At 37.4% G+C, this 17,963-nt stretch overlaps 1 protein-coding gene across 3 annotated transcripts in view; it reads right to left on the reverse strand.

Annotated features, from left to right (window-relative positions):
• Positions 1-17,963, reverse strand: part of TTC1 (tetratricopeptide repeat domain 1) — a 35,487-nt gene that overhangs the window by 4,104 nt on the left and 13,420 nt on the right. For all 3 annotated transcript variants that reach the window (XM_085317881.1, XM_085317882.1, XM_085317883.1), the window contains exons 4-7: positions 15,434-15,546; positions 12,968-13,004; positions 11,080-11,228; positions 4,723-4,777 (exon numbers count right to left, since the gene is read on the reverse strand). In XM_085317881.1, coding sequence (XP_085174007.1) covers positions 4,723-4,777; positions 11,080-11,228; positions 12,968-13,004; positions 15,434-15,546 — 354 coding nt within the window. The remainder of the gene's footprint in view (positions 1-4,722; positions 4,778-11,079; positions 11,229-12,967; positions 13,005-15,433; positions 15,547-17,963) is intronic.

Below are 17,963 nucleotides of genomic sequence, written 5' to 3' on the forward strand. Positions count from 1 at the left end.
AAGCGTGTGGAGCTGTGACTCAGCTCCAAAGCCTTCTCAGCAGCCAGATGCTCATTTGTCCTGGAGCAGTGTCAGAGTCTCCTTTTTGAGACAGTATTTTGATAGATCTTCTTGTTCTTGACATTTTAAAAACACGTCTACATTTTTCACCTGGAACTCCAACATACTAAGTTCACTCAAAGTAATACTCAGAGGTTAACAAGAAAACTAGTAAAATTAGTATAGGGCTCAAATCTGTAATTCATTATTCACCTAAATTTGCTGTGGCAAAAGGGAGATGCCCAAGAAACTTTATTTGTTTGTAATGAAACAGCCAGAAGCAAGCAAGTCTTTTTCTTGGAATTCTCCTGGCATAGTTGCTAGTCTTACTGTGTTGTTTAGAAGTTGAAAAGCTAGATATTCTTTTTGTTAAATACGCAACCTTAGGGCTAAGAACTTTCTTAGTGAGGTTTCATCGTACTGTATTTCCAGTAACATTTCTGAGGCAACTGCAAGAGCCGTGGCAAATCTTCTACCTTTCCCTAAATTGTATGCAATGCCTGAACTAAAAGTAACTGTATCACTTCTTGCTTACACTATTTCAAGTAACCTCAGTTCTCTCTACCTACACCATCAAGGATTTTCCTCTTAGTTTCAAATACAGCATGGCCTTCAGAATATTAAAAATAATAATAAAAAAAGCAAAACCAACAAACCACCAACTTATTCTTTAATAAATGTTTGCTGATCTCAAATAGCTGGAAAGAGTTCATACTGATAGAAAGGTCTAGGTGATTATGTTTTGAYAGGCTTTCCCGTTAATAATGATGTACATTTTACTATTTTCTGGAATGCATTTATTTATAAAACTTGAACCAAAAGTCTCAATAGTTCTTAATTAGATTTGATAAAATTCCACGTACATAAGCTGGTGTTACATGGATGGCATATGTTCCATCCTTTCTTTTTTTTTTTTTTAAACAACTAATATACTAAGCTTCCATGTAGCCATACAGAAGACTCTACTGCCATCAGAAACCCCAGGCTGCTAATGCTAAACCTTTCTAAAACTAAATTTCAAACTTCCCTTCTTCTCACATGCTCTACCCAAAGGAGCTGCTCCTAGTTATGACAAAAATGATAGTTTTTTTTTCCTTGGTAAGACTAGCTTGTTACACAATAGCTGGAAAATTTCAGCTTTAAAGTCAGAAGAAAAATAAAAAACGAACACCGAAAATGGTGCTTGTATGGGTTCACATCCTGGGCAATTACTGAGGCAGAGGATGCTCGTGTTGTGAGAGCATAAAGGAAGACAGCCACATGGATTTAAGAACTACTTTAAAAAATGTACTATAAATTAAGCTTTCACTATGTTGTGAAACTCCAGTAAACTGAGGTTAGCTGCTACTGAGCAAACTTCACTGACAAGTGGCAGCACCCATCTGCAAAGACGGAATGGAAAATATGAAAATAATTTAAATGCCAACACCAGCTTTGAAAAAGTTAAACCTTTGCAAAAAAGACACAGCAGAAATGAACTTGGTTTGGCAATAAAGCATCTATACATACATACATATATATTTATATATATAAATATATATAAAATTTTTAAATGTCATCAACTTCATTAATCACATGTGCTACCGCTTGCATGCAAGAATTCATAGGTAGTCTGAAAGAAAAATCCAACTAAGAATGTGTACTCTTATTTACACACAATCACTTAAGAAGTTGTGGTTTCAGCTTCTTACAAACTATGTGGTAACAAGCTGTAGCATAGGAAAACAGGAAATATTTGGAGAACGAAAAGGAGGCTTTTTTTTTTTTTTTTTGTTTGCATTTCTAGTCATTACAGGTTATTCAGCTGGGTATACCAGGGCTTATTTTTAGTTGAAAAAAAAAAAAAAAGAAAGAAAAAGAAAGAGAGAGAAGAAATAAAAGCCTAGAAAAAAAAAAACAGTGTTACCGGCTGATTCCTTGACTACCATAGGAATTCAGTGCAACCCCAAACTTCAAAGAAGCCAAAGCATGAAGTGTGGCATTCTTTGAGATGCTGTTATTTATTTAAGCTTAAGGCCAGTGCTGCCAGGGCAGGCCTGGCTCTGCCTGGAACTATTGGATGCATCCAACTTGCTCTCCAGGAGCCAGGAAACCTGGGGTACAGCCCAGGGGCACTGCCACTGGCTTTTCTGGGAGAAAGCAGGGGAATGCTTGCACGCCTTGGCACCATTTACCAATAACCAGATAATCTCCTAAGAGATTACAGCAAGCAATTATCTATTCTGACACAGTACTCAGTGGATAACTGCCATTAACCAAGTCCTTGAAAAAGAAAAGTTGAACCAGCTTAAAACAAATACACGGTACAGCAAAACCAATCCATACAATTGTCTTAACCACCAGGCTATTTCAAGTTTGTCTTCTTTCCCTTTTTCCAGAACTCCTACCTGCAGCTGTAAGTGACTTTGACCTCACGTAGAGCAGCAGCATTTTGAAAATCTTAGGAAGTATTTTTCTCCCAGGCCTGCATCATTGGACCATGACGTCCCTATTTCCTCTCTTGCAGACAGGATACAGGGAATTTAATAACACTTTAAAAATGACTCTGGTTACCACCATATTCCAAATTTAATTTCAAATGTCCTATTAAGAGAATGTATKACAGAAAAATTCCTCAATTTGTTACACTAATGATTACAAGCACAGCTGAGAATGAAACATCACCCAGCCAAATGACATCATGTAATTTTGACAACAGATACGACAATTTGTGAATCCTGTCACACACAAGAGCCAAGGACATGTATGGTTAGATGCTGCATTACCTCACACTTACTCTGGCTGTCCTGCCTGGCTGTTTACATCAGTGCATCTCCTTGTACATACTTAACATCATTGAGAAGAGATTTAAGAGAAGAGAATATCCTTCTCCAGAATCCCAACAGAGGCAGCCTGAGCTGGTTCTCCAGAAACCATTCCAAACCTGAAATCCTAATTGCCCCTGGTTTCATAGCTTATAGAATAGTCAAACCTAATCAGAAATCTAGGCAAAAATTAGCAATCTGAGATTGGGCTGTAATGACAGTTTATAATGCTAAGTTTGTTTGTGGAGTCCCTTGTGATTAGTGAGGTCCTTTGTACTATTGTTATCAATGTCTAAAGGGAGAATTCAAAGAATTTCTTTGAATTCAAAGAATTTCAAGAACTGCTTTCATATTACTCAGTGTTGAGACCAATCTCCTACAACTATGCATCATCCTACTAACAGTTTTCTGCATTTGTCACTTATTTATACTCCTATCACACAATCTTGTTTACCTCTGGCGTATTTTAAGTAGCTCCTGACAGCAGCTGTAGAAAGCCTTATTGCAACTTTACTCAAATTTACCAGTGCAAGATAGTAGAAAACAAGAGCAAGTTAGACTCACAGCACTGCATTCAGAAAACATTCAATTAAAGAAAAACCCTGACTTCAGCAGAAGCCCTTGAAACAGTCTCTTCTTCTCAAGTATTTTAAGAATTAGTGTTAATAGTATGAAAGACACTGAGTTTATTTAACCCAATTCTCCAAAGACACCCTCTTCTCCTTTCCTAACCCAAACCCTCAAGTCTACTCATCTTAAAATAGTATTTCAGCCATTGTACATTACTGCATACCTTGTGTGGATTTTCTAAATAATAGAAATGAAAAGAAATAAAAACTCATTTTAATTAGGTCTGAATGACTTATGCTGTGTCTGAACCTATAAGAAAACACAAATTCTTTTAACTAGGAAGCAATAGGCAACATTGGCAGAAGCTTTCTGCAGGTGGGTGAGTTTGTTTTTTTTTGAGGGGGTAGGTTCTCCCCCAAACTATTATGAATGCTTAGTTTCCATGAAGCTGAGACTTGTGTAAGGAAGTGCTTTATTCTTATTAATATTACACATGAAAACCAATCTTACTTGGACAATCAGCTTTAAATAGCTATGCTTTTGAAATATATCACTATTTCAAATACTATCCAAGCAATACAATACAATACAATGATGGTCGGGGGGGACATATATTTAAATTAGTTATATTAAACTCTTTTCTGTAAACAGTTTCAATCAGCAGTATCCTTTAGTACAGAATTGTAAAAGTCAAATCTAACCAGACATTGAACAATGTAGTTAGGAGATCTGATGCTATTCCTAGCAATGCCTAAGGCCTTTTTACAATGCTAGGTAGGTTTGCTTCAGCCTCCACATAAACAAAATTGAGAAAACACTGAATAGATAGGAAGGCTTGGAAGTCTACAGGTAGAAAATGCTACATAAGGAACCAAATTTATTTCTTCAGATGCAAGATCAAATATATCTGTGCATCATCTGGACAACTTTTCAGTTAAAGGTTTGATGAAAACCCTATCTTTGCTTTTTTTTTTTAAGGGAACATTCTTTTTAAAAGTTTACTTGCAGGGCAGGAAAGAATGCAGGCATAATAGTTCTATTTCACATCATTCTTTTTCATGCATCAAAATTAAATTAAGTCTGATTATTTTTCTTTAAATTTAATAATTTTCTCAGTAAGAGATCATTATATGGCTACAACTTTCTATTGATAAAATTAAGCAATATAAAACTGGAAAGTTGTTTAATACAGAACAAGCATTTCCTTCTTTAAGTTTTATASAAGAGATCTGTGTAGTCATGCATTTTTATTTTCCTAGTTGACTATTAACATTATTATGGAAGCAATTTATATGTACAAGCTACTCACCTAACATTTCTTTCTTTAACTTTTCATTCCGTTCTTCAATTTGTCTAGGTAATYGCTGTGGGAAATGAGAGGAAAAACTGGAATTAGATGCATGCTTTCAACAATACTGTGGGTTACCGTGGTTGATTTGCATACCCATACCCAGGATGGCTTAAAAGAAATCCTTATGTCAAACTGACCCTTTCATCTTATTTGGGAAACCTATATTCACCCTATTACATCAGTTCACACAAACAGTAAGCTGTAATTTGTAAGTGCAGGTTTAATACAGGCATACATTTTTACTGCTGAAAAAACAAAGTTTGATCTGTTTTCTGGTATTTTAATTGACAAGTTTATGGAATTTAGGARGCTTAGAATTAAAGTATATTTTTAGCCCTATCTCCTGTGCTGCATGCATTTAAATTTGGTAGAAGAGACTGAAGGAACTAGCAAGCACAACATTTGACTTTGAACATAAACACAGAGATGTATGGAAAGACATAGCCATGAACTCAGCTCTTGCTGGCATGACACTTCAAGGAAATCTGTATTATGAAAAGATGAAGAAAGATGTAAGTATGAATATTTTATCAGAACACCACTGAATTAGTTGTCTATGAACTTCAGGACATAGTTTAATGAGCAGCATCTTATTATGCCATCTATGTCATGCTTCTAAAGAGGAGAGGGTATTACAAATGAGTGCCTTGATCTGGCAATTTTCATTGTATGAAGCAAAGTCCAGTAGTTAAACTTGAGCTCCAAGTAAAAGTTTAGGAGCTTTTTCCCGCCTCTTCAGAACTGGTGCCAATGTTAAGATCTTTTATACCACCACAAACAGAAAACTTGCAAATGCTTCTAATGAGCATTAAGCAACTGCATGGTCTGTGCACTCCTAATAATTACAGATTCCCATTTATGCCTAAAACAGCTGTGACTCATCTCCTCTCTTTACATAGTAATCATGTTTTGCTAAATGAATGCTATGACCACTTTTAATTAGAATTTTACATTCATTACAACTAAACTTACCTTTGCATCATTTATACTATGTGGCAGTTTACATCAGTTAAAATACAGTACTGAAACAAAATATAGCATGAATGACAGGCATTTTTAAATAGGTCTTTTTCATACTTTCAGAAGTAACTATTTCAAGCTTTTATACTATGCTTATCACCATATATTCCTGCCATTTCAGGACACAATTATAGGTGTAACTATGCTCTCTCTTCTTGTGGAGGTCAGAGCAAATGAGACAGATCTGCTCTAATGGTGCTATCAGTAAATTAATTACAGTTGCTGACTGTGGTAACAGGTGTGGGATTCACTCTGCACACACTCCCCTTGTGATAATTGGCTTCTGAACAGAGTTAAAGAACTCAATTTCCTGATCCYGTTCTTTCCTGTAATTTATAGCTCCAGTTATCATATATGGGTTTGTCATTCTGATGATATCACTACAGTAAAATAAGATGTTCACCTCAAGAAAAAGCGCCTTGACAAGGCAGCCTGATTATTCTTTCCTTTCAAAGCAGCATACACTGGTGAAGACAAGCAAATACAGTCCATTTTCTGCAGAAATGGGGAAGAGAAGCAGTATGCCACAGGAAATCAGATAAACGAATACTAAGGAATATAACACAGACACAAGGATGGCTAAGCCTGAAACCGGCCCAGGCCCAGTATCACCACCAGTGAGCCAGATCTAATTAGCCCAGTCAGACCACACGTGACTTCTGCCAGCCCAGGGGGGCTTATTAAGTTGGGTGAAATCTGGACCTGGGCTGGCCACAGGAAAACATGTGTGGCTATCCACAGGTTGGATTGGTTTGACATTCATGGCACCTCTCTTCAGCAGAAAATGAAGGCACAAATAATAGATCTGAAGGCACAAATAATAGATCTGAAGGCACAAATAATAGATCTGAAACACATGTTCCATGTTTTGTCCATCTGAATATTAATATTCTGTAGACTCGCTATTTCTTATCTCCCCCAAAATACTTGCAAAAGTTAGCTAGCTATAGAAAGGTGTCCATAAGCACAGCTGTTTCTTATGTGTTTATGACACTTCTTTCAAAGTACAGCTTTTTTTTGGTAATTAACACTGTTTATCTGGCTTGCTAGTCCCTCAGAAGCTGCGTGGAAGCTAAAATTCACATAACACTTATACATCTGCTAAAAACAAAACCTTAAGACTGATACTACATAATTAAACACTTTCTGGAAAAGCATCAATAGGGATTATTTGGCCACAAAACACGAACTTCAAACTCTTTAATCTGGCATTGAAGATGTCAAAAGTAATTAAAGTGTGCCACACGGGGCTTTATAGTCAAAGCACTAATGCTGAACTACTGAAATAAGCAGCACCAAACTTACAGAGCAGATACGCCAGAACCACAGCAAAGAAATATTCTGTGATGAAGATTTTTTTTTAAATATATCAATTAACACAAGTATTACATCTCGTAAAGCAGTATGCCAAATATTTTCTATACATAGAAATAAGGATTGGTTCTAACAACAAATGAAGCTAGTTATTTGCAAATAGCCTTGATGCATCRTTTTTATTATTAGTGTTGCTGGTGGTGGAAAAGTGCTGCACTATTTCTGCACAGAGGAGTGGACTTCAGATTAAAATAAAGCAGAGCCTCTTAGTCCCCTGCATATTACACTCATGTTGATTACACACATGGAACTGACATTATAGTGAATTGTTTTCTGTTGTGAAGTTTCACTATGTTTAGAAGAATGCAGAACTAGCTGTCTTTCAGCACTTCATTAACAAATCCTCAAGAGAAGTGTTTTAAGCTAGTTTCAAAAGACAGCCCTGAAACTTGACATAGAACAGGAGCAACTCAGAGCAGAATGCCCTAAATCCCATTGAGGTGTAAATTGAGGGTGTTTTGTACAATATGGTCTGCACCACATGTCAGCCTAAAGTCTCTGCCTAATAAAATGAGGCCAAGGAGCACAAGGCATCTGTAACAGTCAACCTCTGTACTTCCTAGCTACAAAAAAAAACCAAAAAACAAACAAAAAAAACAAACAAACAAACAAAACAATCACTGCTCATTCTAAAACATTCTTGAAAGATGGCCAGGAAGAACATTCTTTTCTAGCACAAATCTCTACTGGTTCCTGAGCAATGCTTATTCGTAAAATTCTTAGAGATGAGGCATACTCACTGAAGGAAGATCATGATATTGCTGTATGTATAACTATAGAGGTTTCTAATCAGCCAAAACATGTGTGTTTTAAACCCCTTACATTTCACACCACCTACTGACACTGCTCTTGATCTATGGTGTTGATGGCTGGTGGTTCATGACAATCCATCTGGTCTCCACAGCTGTTGAAGGGTTGCTAAAACGCACTGAGAGCATGCACCTCCTCTACACTAATATTACTTTACCAAGTAACTAAACAGATTAGATTAGATCCAGAAAGAGGTMTAAGATCATGTTAAGAGACTACAGAATACTCTAGAAACTACAAAAACTAAACGTTATCATTTTCTTTACAAATGTCAGCAGACATTTAGTTGAATTACTGGATCAGTTAAGTGACAGTCTCAGCTAGAAGACTGAACGAGGCCAACACGTATATACATCTCTAGACTATGATAGACCCATCACATTCACCACCCATGCAGTAACGATGTTTGACAAGCTTGTCATTTACTAGGCCATCGCCAAGAGCTAGGTGCTAAAGCACTCCCCTGCTCTCAACCAGACGCATGCAACAAACATCAGGGGGTTGTTTCACAGTACAGTAAACTGACTTTGTCACGGGCTGCTACCGAAAGGGACGGCCCTAGTCCCTGCACTACCTTGGCCACATGTTCTTTCCTTCTCCCTGGCACTTGCACTAGGACTTGCCTGATGCCAGAAAGCCAATGTGTCCATCGAAAGCTATTCACTTTCGGGCTTTCTGGTTGCTGGCTTTTTTTTGTGTTGCTGTTTTTCCTTTTGGCAGAGCTAGTTGTCTGCCAGACACAGGACCAGCTGTCTCAATAGGGTCAGAAAAGGGCTAGTACCAGGGCTGGTGCCAGCACCAGGAAAGCAACCAAACGACATCTGGAGCAGCAGGCAGSTGGCAGATCAGCTTAGCTGTTTTCTGCAACCGCACCCTTAGCATGCACAGCACTAATAGGAGTTACACAGTTAAGCAGAATATTGTTCTGCCATCAGTGTAACTGATCCAGTCCCATAGGAAATAATTTCAGGCAAGGCTTCCTATCTAATATGCTATTAAAGCAGTTTCTAATCTGACACCTGCAACACTGTATTATAGTGGGCGGGAAGTCCGTACTAATGATTTATTTTCTCCAGTGGAGAATTAAATCACCTAAAACTGATTTCAAACAGATTTTGACATTAATGTATACAAAGTGCTTTTAGAAAAGATTCTGGGAGTGAATACACATGATTTTCTTTCTTCCATGGTGTAGAATATAGTGCAGGTTCACTGACAGGAAGGTGAACCTCAGGTAATCATGCCCTCTGAAAATTTAACCAATTAAAAAAAAAAAATCAAATACCATCAGATGGATTCAGGTGCCCAGCTAAGTATTGTTTTAAAATTATATCCATTTATCTTAAACAAAAACTGCTTTTACTTCCATTTTTACCTGCAGAAGATAGGCAACTCTTTACAGGGACTGGAAGGCTTGTTAAGCCATTCACCTATCATGACCTGAAGTGCCCACTTCGAGTGACCACCACTATATTCTTGACAGCAGCTGCCTTTCATAATACACATTCCTTCAAAACTACAGGCTGTCTAGCCTTATCCCTACCCCATTTATCCTTTCAAAATGCCTTCACAACTTGTTTCCAAATAGAAGAACAGCAAGCAGCCTTTAAGAGGAGCTTTATGTGCAGAACAGCTCTCCTTACCTGCCACCTTTTCACAAATTCAGAGGGTCTTTTCAGAAGGTAAAGCCACTATTATTCTTCACATTAGGTATTAACATCCTAAATACCACTAGAAAAATCACTTCCTGCTGGTATGTTACACAGAGTTGCTTATAACCTCGAATTAACAGCTGTGGGAGTAACTTTAAATGCTCACTGAGTAGGGATTATTTACATGTTAAAACGGGGTTTCAGAAGTGCTAGGAATTTACGTTACCATTGGTCATCCTGTCCACAAACCCAAGGAAACTCTTACAGCATTTTCCTACACTTATGGAGATACAGCAAAGATTCCTCAGAAACCTTTAATCTTGAAGTATTTGTGCTCCAATGTCTGCTTTCAATCAACAATTACAATATAAAGCTGCAAAACTCATTTTGTTTGTTAATGAAGAAAGTARCTGAATTAGGACACACTGCTGCGTGGCGCCATTTTATTCAAGTGAGAGACTAAATCCTTAAAGATTAATTGCAGATTTAAGCAAATGTTAGTAAAACAGCTCAAGGCTGCCAATACACACTCAAAGCAYAGCAAAAAAAAGCAAATACGTCAAATCAAGAAACAAAAATATCAAAGTTTTGAAGTAGATTTACAGATAATTCAAACATAGCTAACAACTTTGATAGAAACTTCTTTGCCACCCCCAGAGTTATATAATCAACTCAACAGGAAAGTAATTATTTTAAAATTATGCCACAAAGGCATTTGACTGCAAATTCACCAACTGGAAAGTTAACCCTGCTGAAAGATAGGCTAACCAATTATTTATCTAGCAAAAACTGTGCTATGCAGTACCCGTATTCTGATCTCTAAATTGCAGATCCTCTTTGAAGCGATGGCTGCTAAAATGCAGCAGTGGTTTAGGATCAGGCAAGGACTAAAAACAGCCAATATGTCAGAGCTTCTGGCCTAAATCACATTTCTAGCATATGCACAGATGCAAATATCGGGAGAATCAGAAGTCTAAGGTTTGTTAGAGGTTTATCAGAATGTTATTTAACAGAGCATGTTTTGAAAGAAATGTTATTTTAAAGAGATTACTGCATTGTAACAGTTCCATGATATTCTTGGGGGTGAATCAAATCAGAGCAAAGTACAAACTGTAGTATATTTAGTGATCAACTTGGTAGGTAGATGGTTGAGAAGGCCTGTTCAACAGGTGAAGTTGTAATTTTATGTTAACAGCTCTGAACACCCACACACACTTTCACACACATTTTAAGAAGGTTAAGAACTATGCTTTATAGACCTCAGAATGATCATGGAAGTTGCAGCAGTTCATAAAATTTTCCYTATACAAACGCAGAAGAGAAAAGCAGTACACTTCTTGATTTAAACTAAAGTTATTGCCACCGCCCATGAAGCAGCTTGCATAAGCAGCGCTATTTAGACCAGGAGAGAAAAGGCCTTGTTTTAAAGTTAGCCCAAAGGTTTGCTGAAAAAGCTTACCATGCAAGCTTCTCTGGCTTGATGAATTGATGGATCTTTTTCTAGGATTGTTTTATAATCTTCCAGAGCTTCATCTAGTTTTTCTGTTTTTTCATATAGTTCTGCTCTCCTCAGCAAGGCTCTAATATAGTTTGGATCTAATTCCACTGCTAGAAAACAAAAGCAAAGCACCACTTGAAACATTTCTACACCCCACTACACAGTGTGTATTAAATTCTTGATGTTAATAGTCATCATCTTTGTAATGCAGCTTAGAATCAAGCAGAGTAGCAGTTTAAAAGATAAGGCATAACTCAGAAAGGCATATCTTGCACTTGCATATGGAAGTAATGCAACTGATCCTGTTTCATTTAATGCCTATAACCTACCACTACATATAGATGATTTACAATGCACAAAAATGTTTAATTTTGCAGTAATATATAATGCAGAGACTAGAAGTGAAGCTTGAGAAATTTRCAGGATACAAGATATATTTTTCCGTCTTTTCTGTACATAGTAAGGATACATTATTAGCTATATCTAGAGTTACATACACCTAAAGAAAGATGTACCAGGGAAAGCAAGTACTTCCCTGCTTATCTCAGGGCAAGTTGAGACAAACTCCAGGAAAGCTATTGGTGTTCTTCTGAATTTACTGTAATATCAAACAGTTAAATTGGGTCGGGAATCCACAAACAGCTGTATTAGCTCTATGAGTTAGTAGAGAGGCATACTGATTGAATTTAAGCTTATCCTTATTCTCTTGGCAGGCATGACCATGTTTACTGGTGCAGGACCGATCGTTAAATTTACCAGTAACTTGTTTAAGGTAATCTCTCAAGAATTTATTCCTTCAGTTTTCAGAGAAAGAGGCAGCATGAAAGATTGCCCATTTTTAACTGCTAAACCATTAAAATTGTTCTCAGGACAACTAAATCTAGGATCCTCCAGCGAAACATTCTGACTTATTTCTTCAGGAAGGACAAAGACAATGCTACAGTCAGCAAATTGCAGGTTAGTGTGAATTGCTCTGCTGTGCTCTTAAGTGTTGCATTGCAGTTTGTAAGCCAAGTCCCTGGGGAGTGTCAAGTGATGGTTGGTTTAAGTCTCTGCACTGGAAAGCAGAACAATTTCCTTTCAGCCACTATAAAATTAACAGAAGTGTTTTCAAAATGCACCACCACCAAAGCAAGGCAAAATCTCCAAATGACAGAGGTCAGCTGGAATTTGCTACCTTTGAGAATACTTTTAGCATATACAAACTCATATTTACTGTACAAGGAGTACTGGCACCCAGCCACTGGATTAGTTTTCTGATTGGTAAATTGGACTTTTCTTCCCAGCTGACATGGGGATTTTGACAAATATTCAAAGCATGGGTCAGTGGGTGGAAGCAAGAAAGCAATGCACAGCTGAAATGATTTCACCAGGAGTTGCAAAGATAAAATGAAGCAGGACAAGAACTGCARAGCATAAGCCCTTGTGACAAAGCAAAAGCCTTGCATAGAAGGGACTTGATAATGCCTTTAATTCCATGAAGCCACACAATTCTTTGGAAACTGGAATTAAACTCAAGATCTTGGGGGGGGNCAGGTAGAAGAAGGTTTAAAATAATAGGTGTAGGAAAACAGTCTCCATTAAAAAAAAGATTCTGTTTTAAAAAATGTATAAGCAGTAGTCTTATTGATACAAGAGATCAGAAAATAAATTATTCCAGACAATAAAAACTTGATAGACATTTCACAAAATAAATTCTAGATACAGGATTCACCTTCACCACAACTTTTCTACAAATTCTTTAAAGATTATTATGCCAAAAATTACAGCTTTGCAGAAAGGCACTAACTGGCATGATTTATGTATGAAAGATCTGGCACAAGAGCAGGACACAGGAAAAAAGCCATACCTTTGCTGCAGTCATTTAGGGCAGCTTCTGTCTTGTCCTAGAACATAAAAGAGTTATATTTAAATCATATTTCTTGAGAAACCAATTATTTACTATTGCAAACAAAAAGCTTTGTCAGACATTCCAAGAAACCTGGACATTCATCTAATCAAGGCTTTTCATAGCACTGCTTCTGATTCAGAGCTCTTTACCAGTGATTAGCTTCCTCTCTGTGCAAACTGCCAGTGTTCAGATTGCACGGCTGCCCCACTAATCAGTTTGCACTAAACAGCTGGCAGCAAGCTACAGTCAAAAGGCTGAGTCACATCTGCAGGCCTTGGCTTAACTGAGCTACAGCCTTTCTACCTTCATCAATTAATTAAGAGGTTGGAATAGTTGATTCCCAAGACTCCTGGGTAAATTCTTGTCTGTATGAGATAAGACATTTTGAAAGTAGATACTGCCTTTAGCACTGATACAGCTTTCTCTATAAGGAACAATATGAGAAACTTCTCGATGTAGCAGAGAGGATTTTTGAGCACCCAGACAATGAAGATTCAATGCAGGCAGTCTGTTCATAATGCAACACACACACAAAAAGGCAAAAAGCACCCCCCCCCCCCAAAAAAAAAGGCAAAAGAGCTGAGACACAGATCCTGTTTTCATCTAAACTAAGGATAAAAAAAGAATATGCAGAGGAAAATTGTTCTGTGCTTATATTGAAGATCTAAGCAGTATTGATAAGGGTAGAGGGTTCCTTCCTTTCTACACAAAAAGGAAGGTTTACTTATCCCTGAAACAGAAACGATCCCCAAAGAATGCCTGACAAGCTTCTGTTTTAGTGCAAAGAAAACAGGTACAGCAGGCATAAAAGAAAAAAGCTTAATGATGTTGTTAATAATATTCTATTTTCAGGGCAATGTATCAGTCCATTAGGTTCTACTGATCTATACAGGTGAGCTACGTTTGTGTACAGTTTTATCATCTTTGTCTTCCTTAGAACTATTGCATTAGCTGCCCAATGACATGAATAGTTAACATCTGGATTATGAGGCGGTTTTTCACTTTGCAGCTTTCATATTTGAAAGGTTTCAGCATCTCCTGTTACAGAATCCCATTTTTCCTAGTCTATTCAAACAAGTTGGTAGCCCAAGAATGAGTTAGATAATTCTAGCTGGGCGAGAACACTCCAACGGTACCACAGAGTTCATTCATAGCTAAATATGGATGTAAGGTACATTGCTCAAGAACTGCATCTCTCAATACTGGAGACAGTGTAAGGAAGTTCACTTTGCAGGGGATAACCTGAGAACAGGAACTACTGCCATTTTTTTCCCTATAATAATTTAGTCTTTAAAAGCAAAGGCAAGATTAAAGAGCAATTTCTCCTGAATTCTTTGTTTTATTCTAGGAAGAATAGATAACTTAGCACCATCTTTATAGCCTGAAGAGAAATAGTTTTGAAAGCATGATAATAAGCATGATAGAAAAGCTACACAAGTGCCTCAGACAACTAAATTTAGACTCCCAACACATGCCAGGAAAGCACACGAACGCTTGCGCTGAATGCTTGTTGCTAGGTCCTCCTAGCTCCTGCTGAGGTCAACTAACAGGATGTCCACAGGCTATGCAAGTTGAAAGAGGCATAAAGGTTCTCCTCCCCATCCTCCAGTTACAGGGCAGTGTAACAGCTTGTTTATAAAGATGAAATCCTCACTTATATCAAGAACTTTCAACTGTTATTTTTTTAAAATTCAGTATCAGCTTACAAGTTAAATTTTTTAGTTTCTATTGACACAGATTTTGTGTTCTATGCCTACCACACTGCCTGAAGTGTGTCACTAACTTCTGTTAACATTTGGGCGCCTACCCTAGTCATATAGTAGAAAATACATAAAATAAGCAGTATTTGTTCTGTTGAGATAGTGTCCTACTATATAGGTCTGTCCTGCTATACAGTAACCTGAAGGAAGCAGACTAACTGAATTGGTAAAGCCCTAGTTAGGAAGTCTATTTTATGCTTCAAAATGCTTGAGGCAATTATTTGGAGGCAAGTATACGACTATTCATTTTTTTAAAWTTTTTTTTATTTATTATTTTTTATTTATTTTTTTTAGCAAAACACTGACTAGCTATACATCTAAACAACCACTGCATGGTTTGAATATCCTAAACACGCTTAAAGATAGCTGTTGCCACACAGACTTTGAATCTAGTTAAGACAAACAGAATGGAAAAAAGCTTTTTAAACATAATGCAACAGAAGAATTTTGAACAGCTGCTCCAACTGAAACTTTCAGTTTCATATTTCCCCTCCATAAAACTAAGTGTACCAGCATTTCTACTGGGAACACAAGAGATCAAGAAAACAGTAAAACCTGCAAACAATTTAATTCCTCTGCTATCATTTACATATCATTAGTATTTGACTTCATGATTGCATTTGTCATATAATCAATACACATTGTTTAATAAAAGAAAATTCACCTGTTTCATTTTTGCTGCAGCTCTGTTTGAAAACAAAACAGCTCTATCTTTTTGGAAGCAGGCTGGACAAATCCGCAGAGCCCTTGTATAAGAGTCTTCTGCCTCTCCATAGTCTGCAGATGTAATAAGAAAAAGCAGAACGGACCATTTATTTCAACTGGCAGTAGAGTCAGTGAATCACATGGCTAAGATTTGTTTCGAAACATTTCTCAATACAAGATGCAAYATTAAAGTAGTGGTAAGACTCAGTAGTTGCTCTCAGATGAAGTGCATTACTGAGTAGTACATATATCAATGAATTATTTTAAAATCACCATCCTGACAATAGTAGCAATATAGTCCTGAGCCTAGTTACCAGGTGCAGCATGCTTTACATGTAATTCTCATTCCTGAAATTGTTTCATTCTATTAATTAAGAGGATACCAGCCTTAGAAGTAGATTTTTTTTTTTTTAGATAAAGCGTATTTTGATCTGAAAGAAGTCATGTACTGAAACATGTTATTGCACTGATACCTGCTTATAGCTGCTAGGAAGGTATTTTATTTGTCACAGTAGCTTCAATGACTGACTTAAAGGTCAGTCATCACAAAGCCACTGTYACCCTAGAGTCATCAGTCATCATGCCCAGCCTAAAACAAGGGCCACTGATAAACCACATGGGATTATCAAGTTGTTTGTTTTCTAACGAAGGTAGAGTTAAAGAATGAAAAGGCACTATACAGACTCTGAACAATGCCCTGCCAGCCAACAAGCGTCTCAAAACAGAGCATTTATTTTTGCACACATCAGCTAACGACTGTCCAGGTGCTTCAAAGGGTCTGCTTATTTCTGATTAGGAAGCACTTCAGCAGACACTAGCAGCTCAGGCACACTGAAAAGATCTGCCAAAGAATGTCAAGAAGAGGCTGCGGACGAAATTTCACAAAACAGCTAGGCCAACGCTGCCCCAGCAGCTCCTTTCTGCCTGCTCTGATGATTGCCTGAACTCATAAGCCAGTAAAAAAAGCCCAAAACCTAAGTGGTGAATCACTTTCTGCTAGCTGAAATGGCTCAAAAGTTTATACAAGTGCCAGAGTTGGCTGAAGGGAAGAAGCAGGGCTCTGACCAAAAAGACCTACCTGTCTCATCTAAATCACTCTCAAGGATGCGATTGTCTAACAGTCAGCTCCCCAACAAACAGTCTGTGACACTACTCTTGCACACTCCTGTTAAATCTAGTGACCATGTAGCTTAACTGGCTGATGACAGACAAAATACGCCTTTCGTTTGTGTGTTGCAGAATTTGACAGATTTTTCAGCTGACTTCATATGACTTGCTGCATATAACACAGTGGATATAGAAGTACAGGGGAAGTGTATACAGAAACAAGGTCATCTATCATCAACAGTTGCCAGATCAGTCTAGGCACAAAATGAAACCAAATCCACTGTTACTATTACAAAAAATCTGGCAAGTGGAACAGGAAGATTTAAATTTAAATAGAGCCGTGGAAGAAGCTTTGAGTATGAAAAGTCACATTCCTCTCCTCCCCCCAGTATTTTCTTTCTTYGTGTACAACCACCTGCAAGCTGTAATATGCTTGCAAGAGAACTGAATTCTCAAACACTTAGTTAGGAATCACAACTTGAATGAAGGGAAGCAGACCACTGAGTAATAGCTTCAAGTTGCCTTGGACAGGCACAGATATTTTTTTCAAACTCCTATCTCAAAAGGTTTGCAATTGTGCTTCTGGTTTGGATTTCTCCCCTCAAACAAAGAATTCATTTTTACTCAGACCTGGTATTCCACTCCTCTATGCATGGCTGTCTTTACTGGTGCTTGCGATACCAACCACAATAATTGTTCCCAAGGGCATCAAGCACAGGCACTTCTCCATTAGGCTGTATGGGATAAGTAATAGTACAAGGAGTTTCTATGCAAGAAAWACCCCTAACAGTATCTTGACTGCCAGAAAGTTTTTCTGGAAAGTATCAGCAAACAAGCTGAAGAGGAGACCCTAGTAGGCACAGAAGTCTTCAAGTGCATTTCTTGTCTAGATCATACTCAAAAATATCTGTACTAGTAACTAGAACAAAATATGTATAGAAAGGAAGGGATACATGTTATTAACTTTGTATCAGATTAAAAAATAGGCAGCACAGCAGGGTTTTGTGGTTATCATAGAATTAAGATGCTTCTAATACAACATTAGAAGTTAGTTTAGAAAGCAAGGTATCATTTCATTATTCACAGGTTTACTTCCATAGATTTGTAAATTAATGCACTTGCTGTAATACAGTCTGCTCTTTTGGAGCTAGACAAAGTGATATTATGGTATCTGCTACTACATATAGAAATATATTTAGTGACTTCTGAACAAGTACCTAAATCCACTATACAGTATCTGGCAGACTTAAATACCAACATTTTTCAGCCACCTGAACTTGTCTTATTTAAGACAATACTAATGAGCCCTGAAGAGACAGTAGGCTTTAAACATAAAATTGCCGCCACATAAAATGCAATGACTGTAAAATAACTTAATAGTC

The sequence above is a fragment of the Rhea americana genome, unplaced genomic scaffold (assembly GCF_003343005.1).
Source record: "Rhea americana isolate MKP2758 unplaced genomic scaffold, rheAme1 scaffold_51, whole genome shotgun sequence".
NCBI classification, from domain to species: domain Eukaryota; kingdom Metazoa; phylum Chordata; class Aves; order Rheiformes; family Rheidae; genus Rhea; species Rhea americana.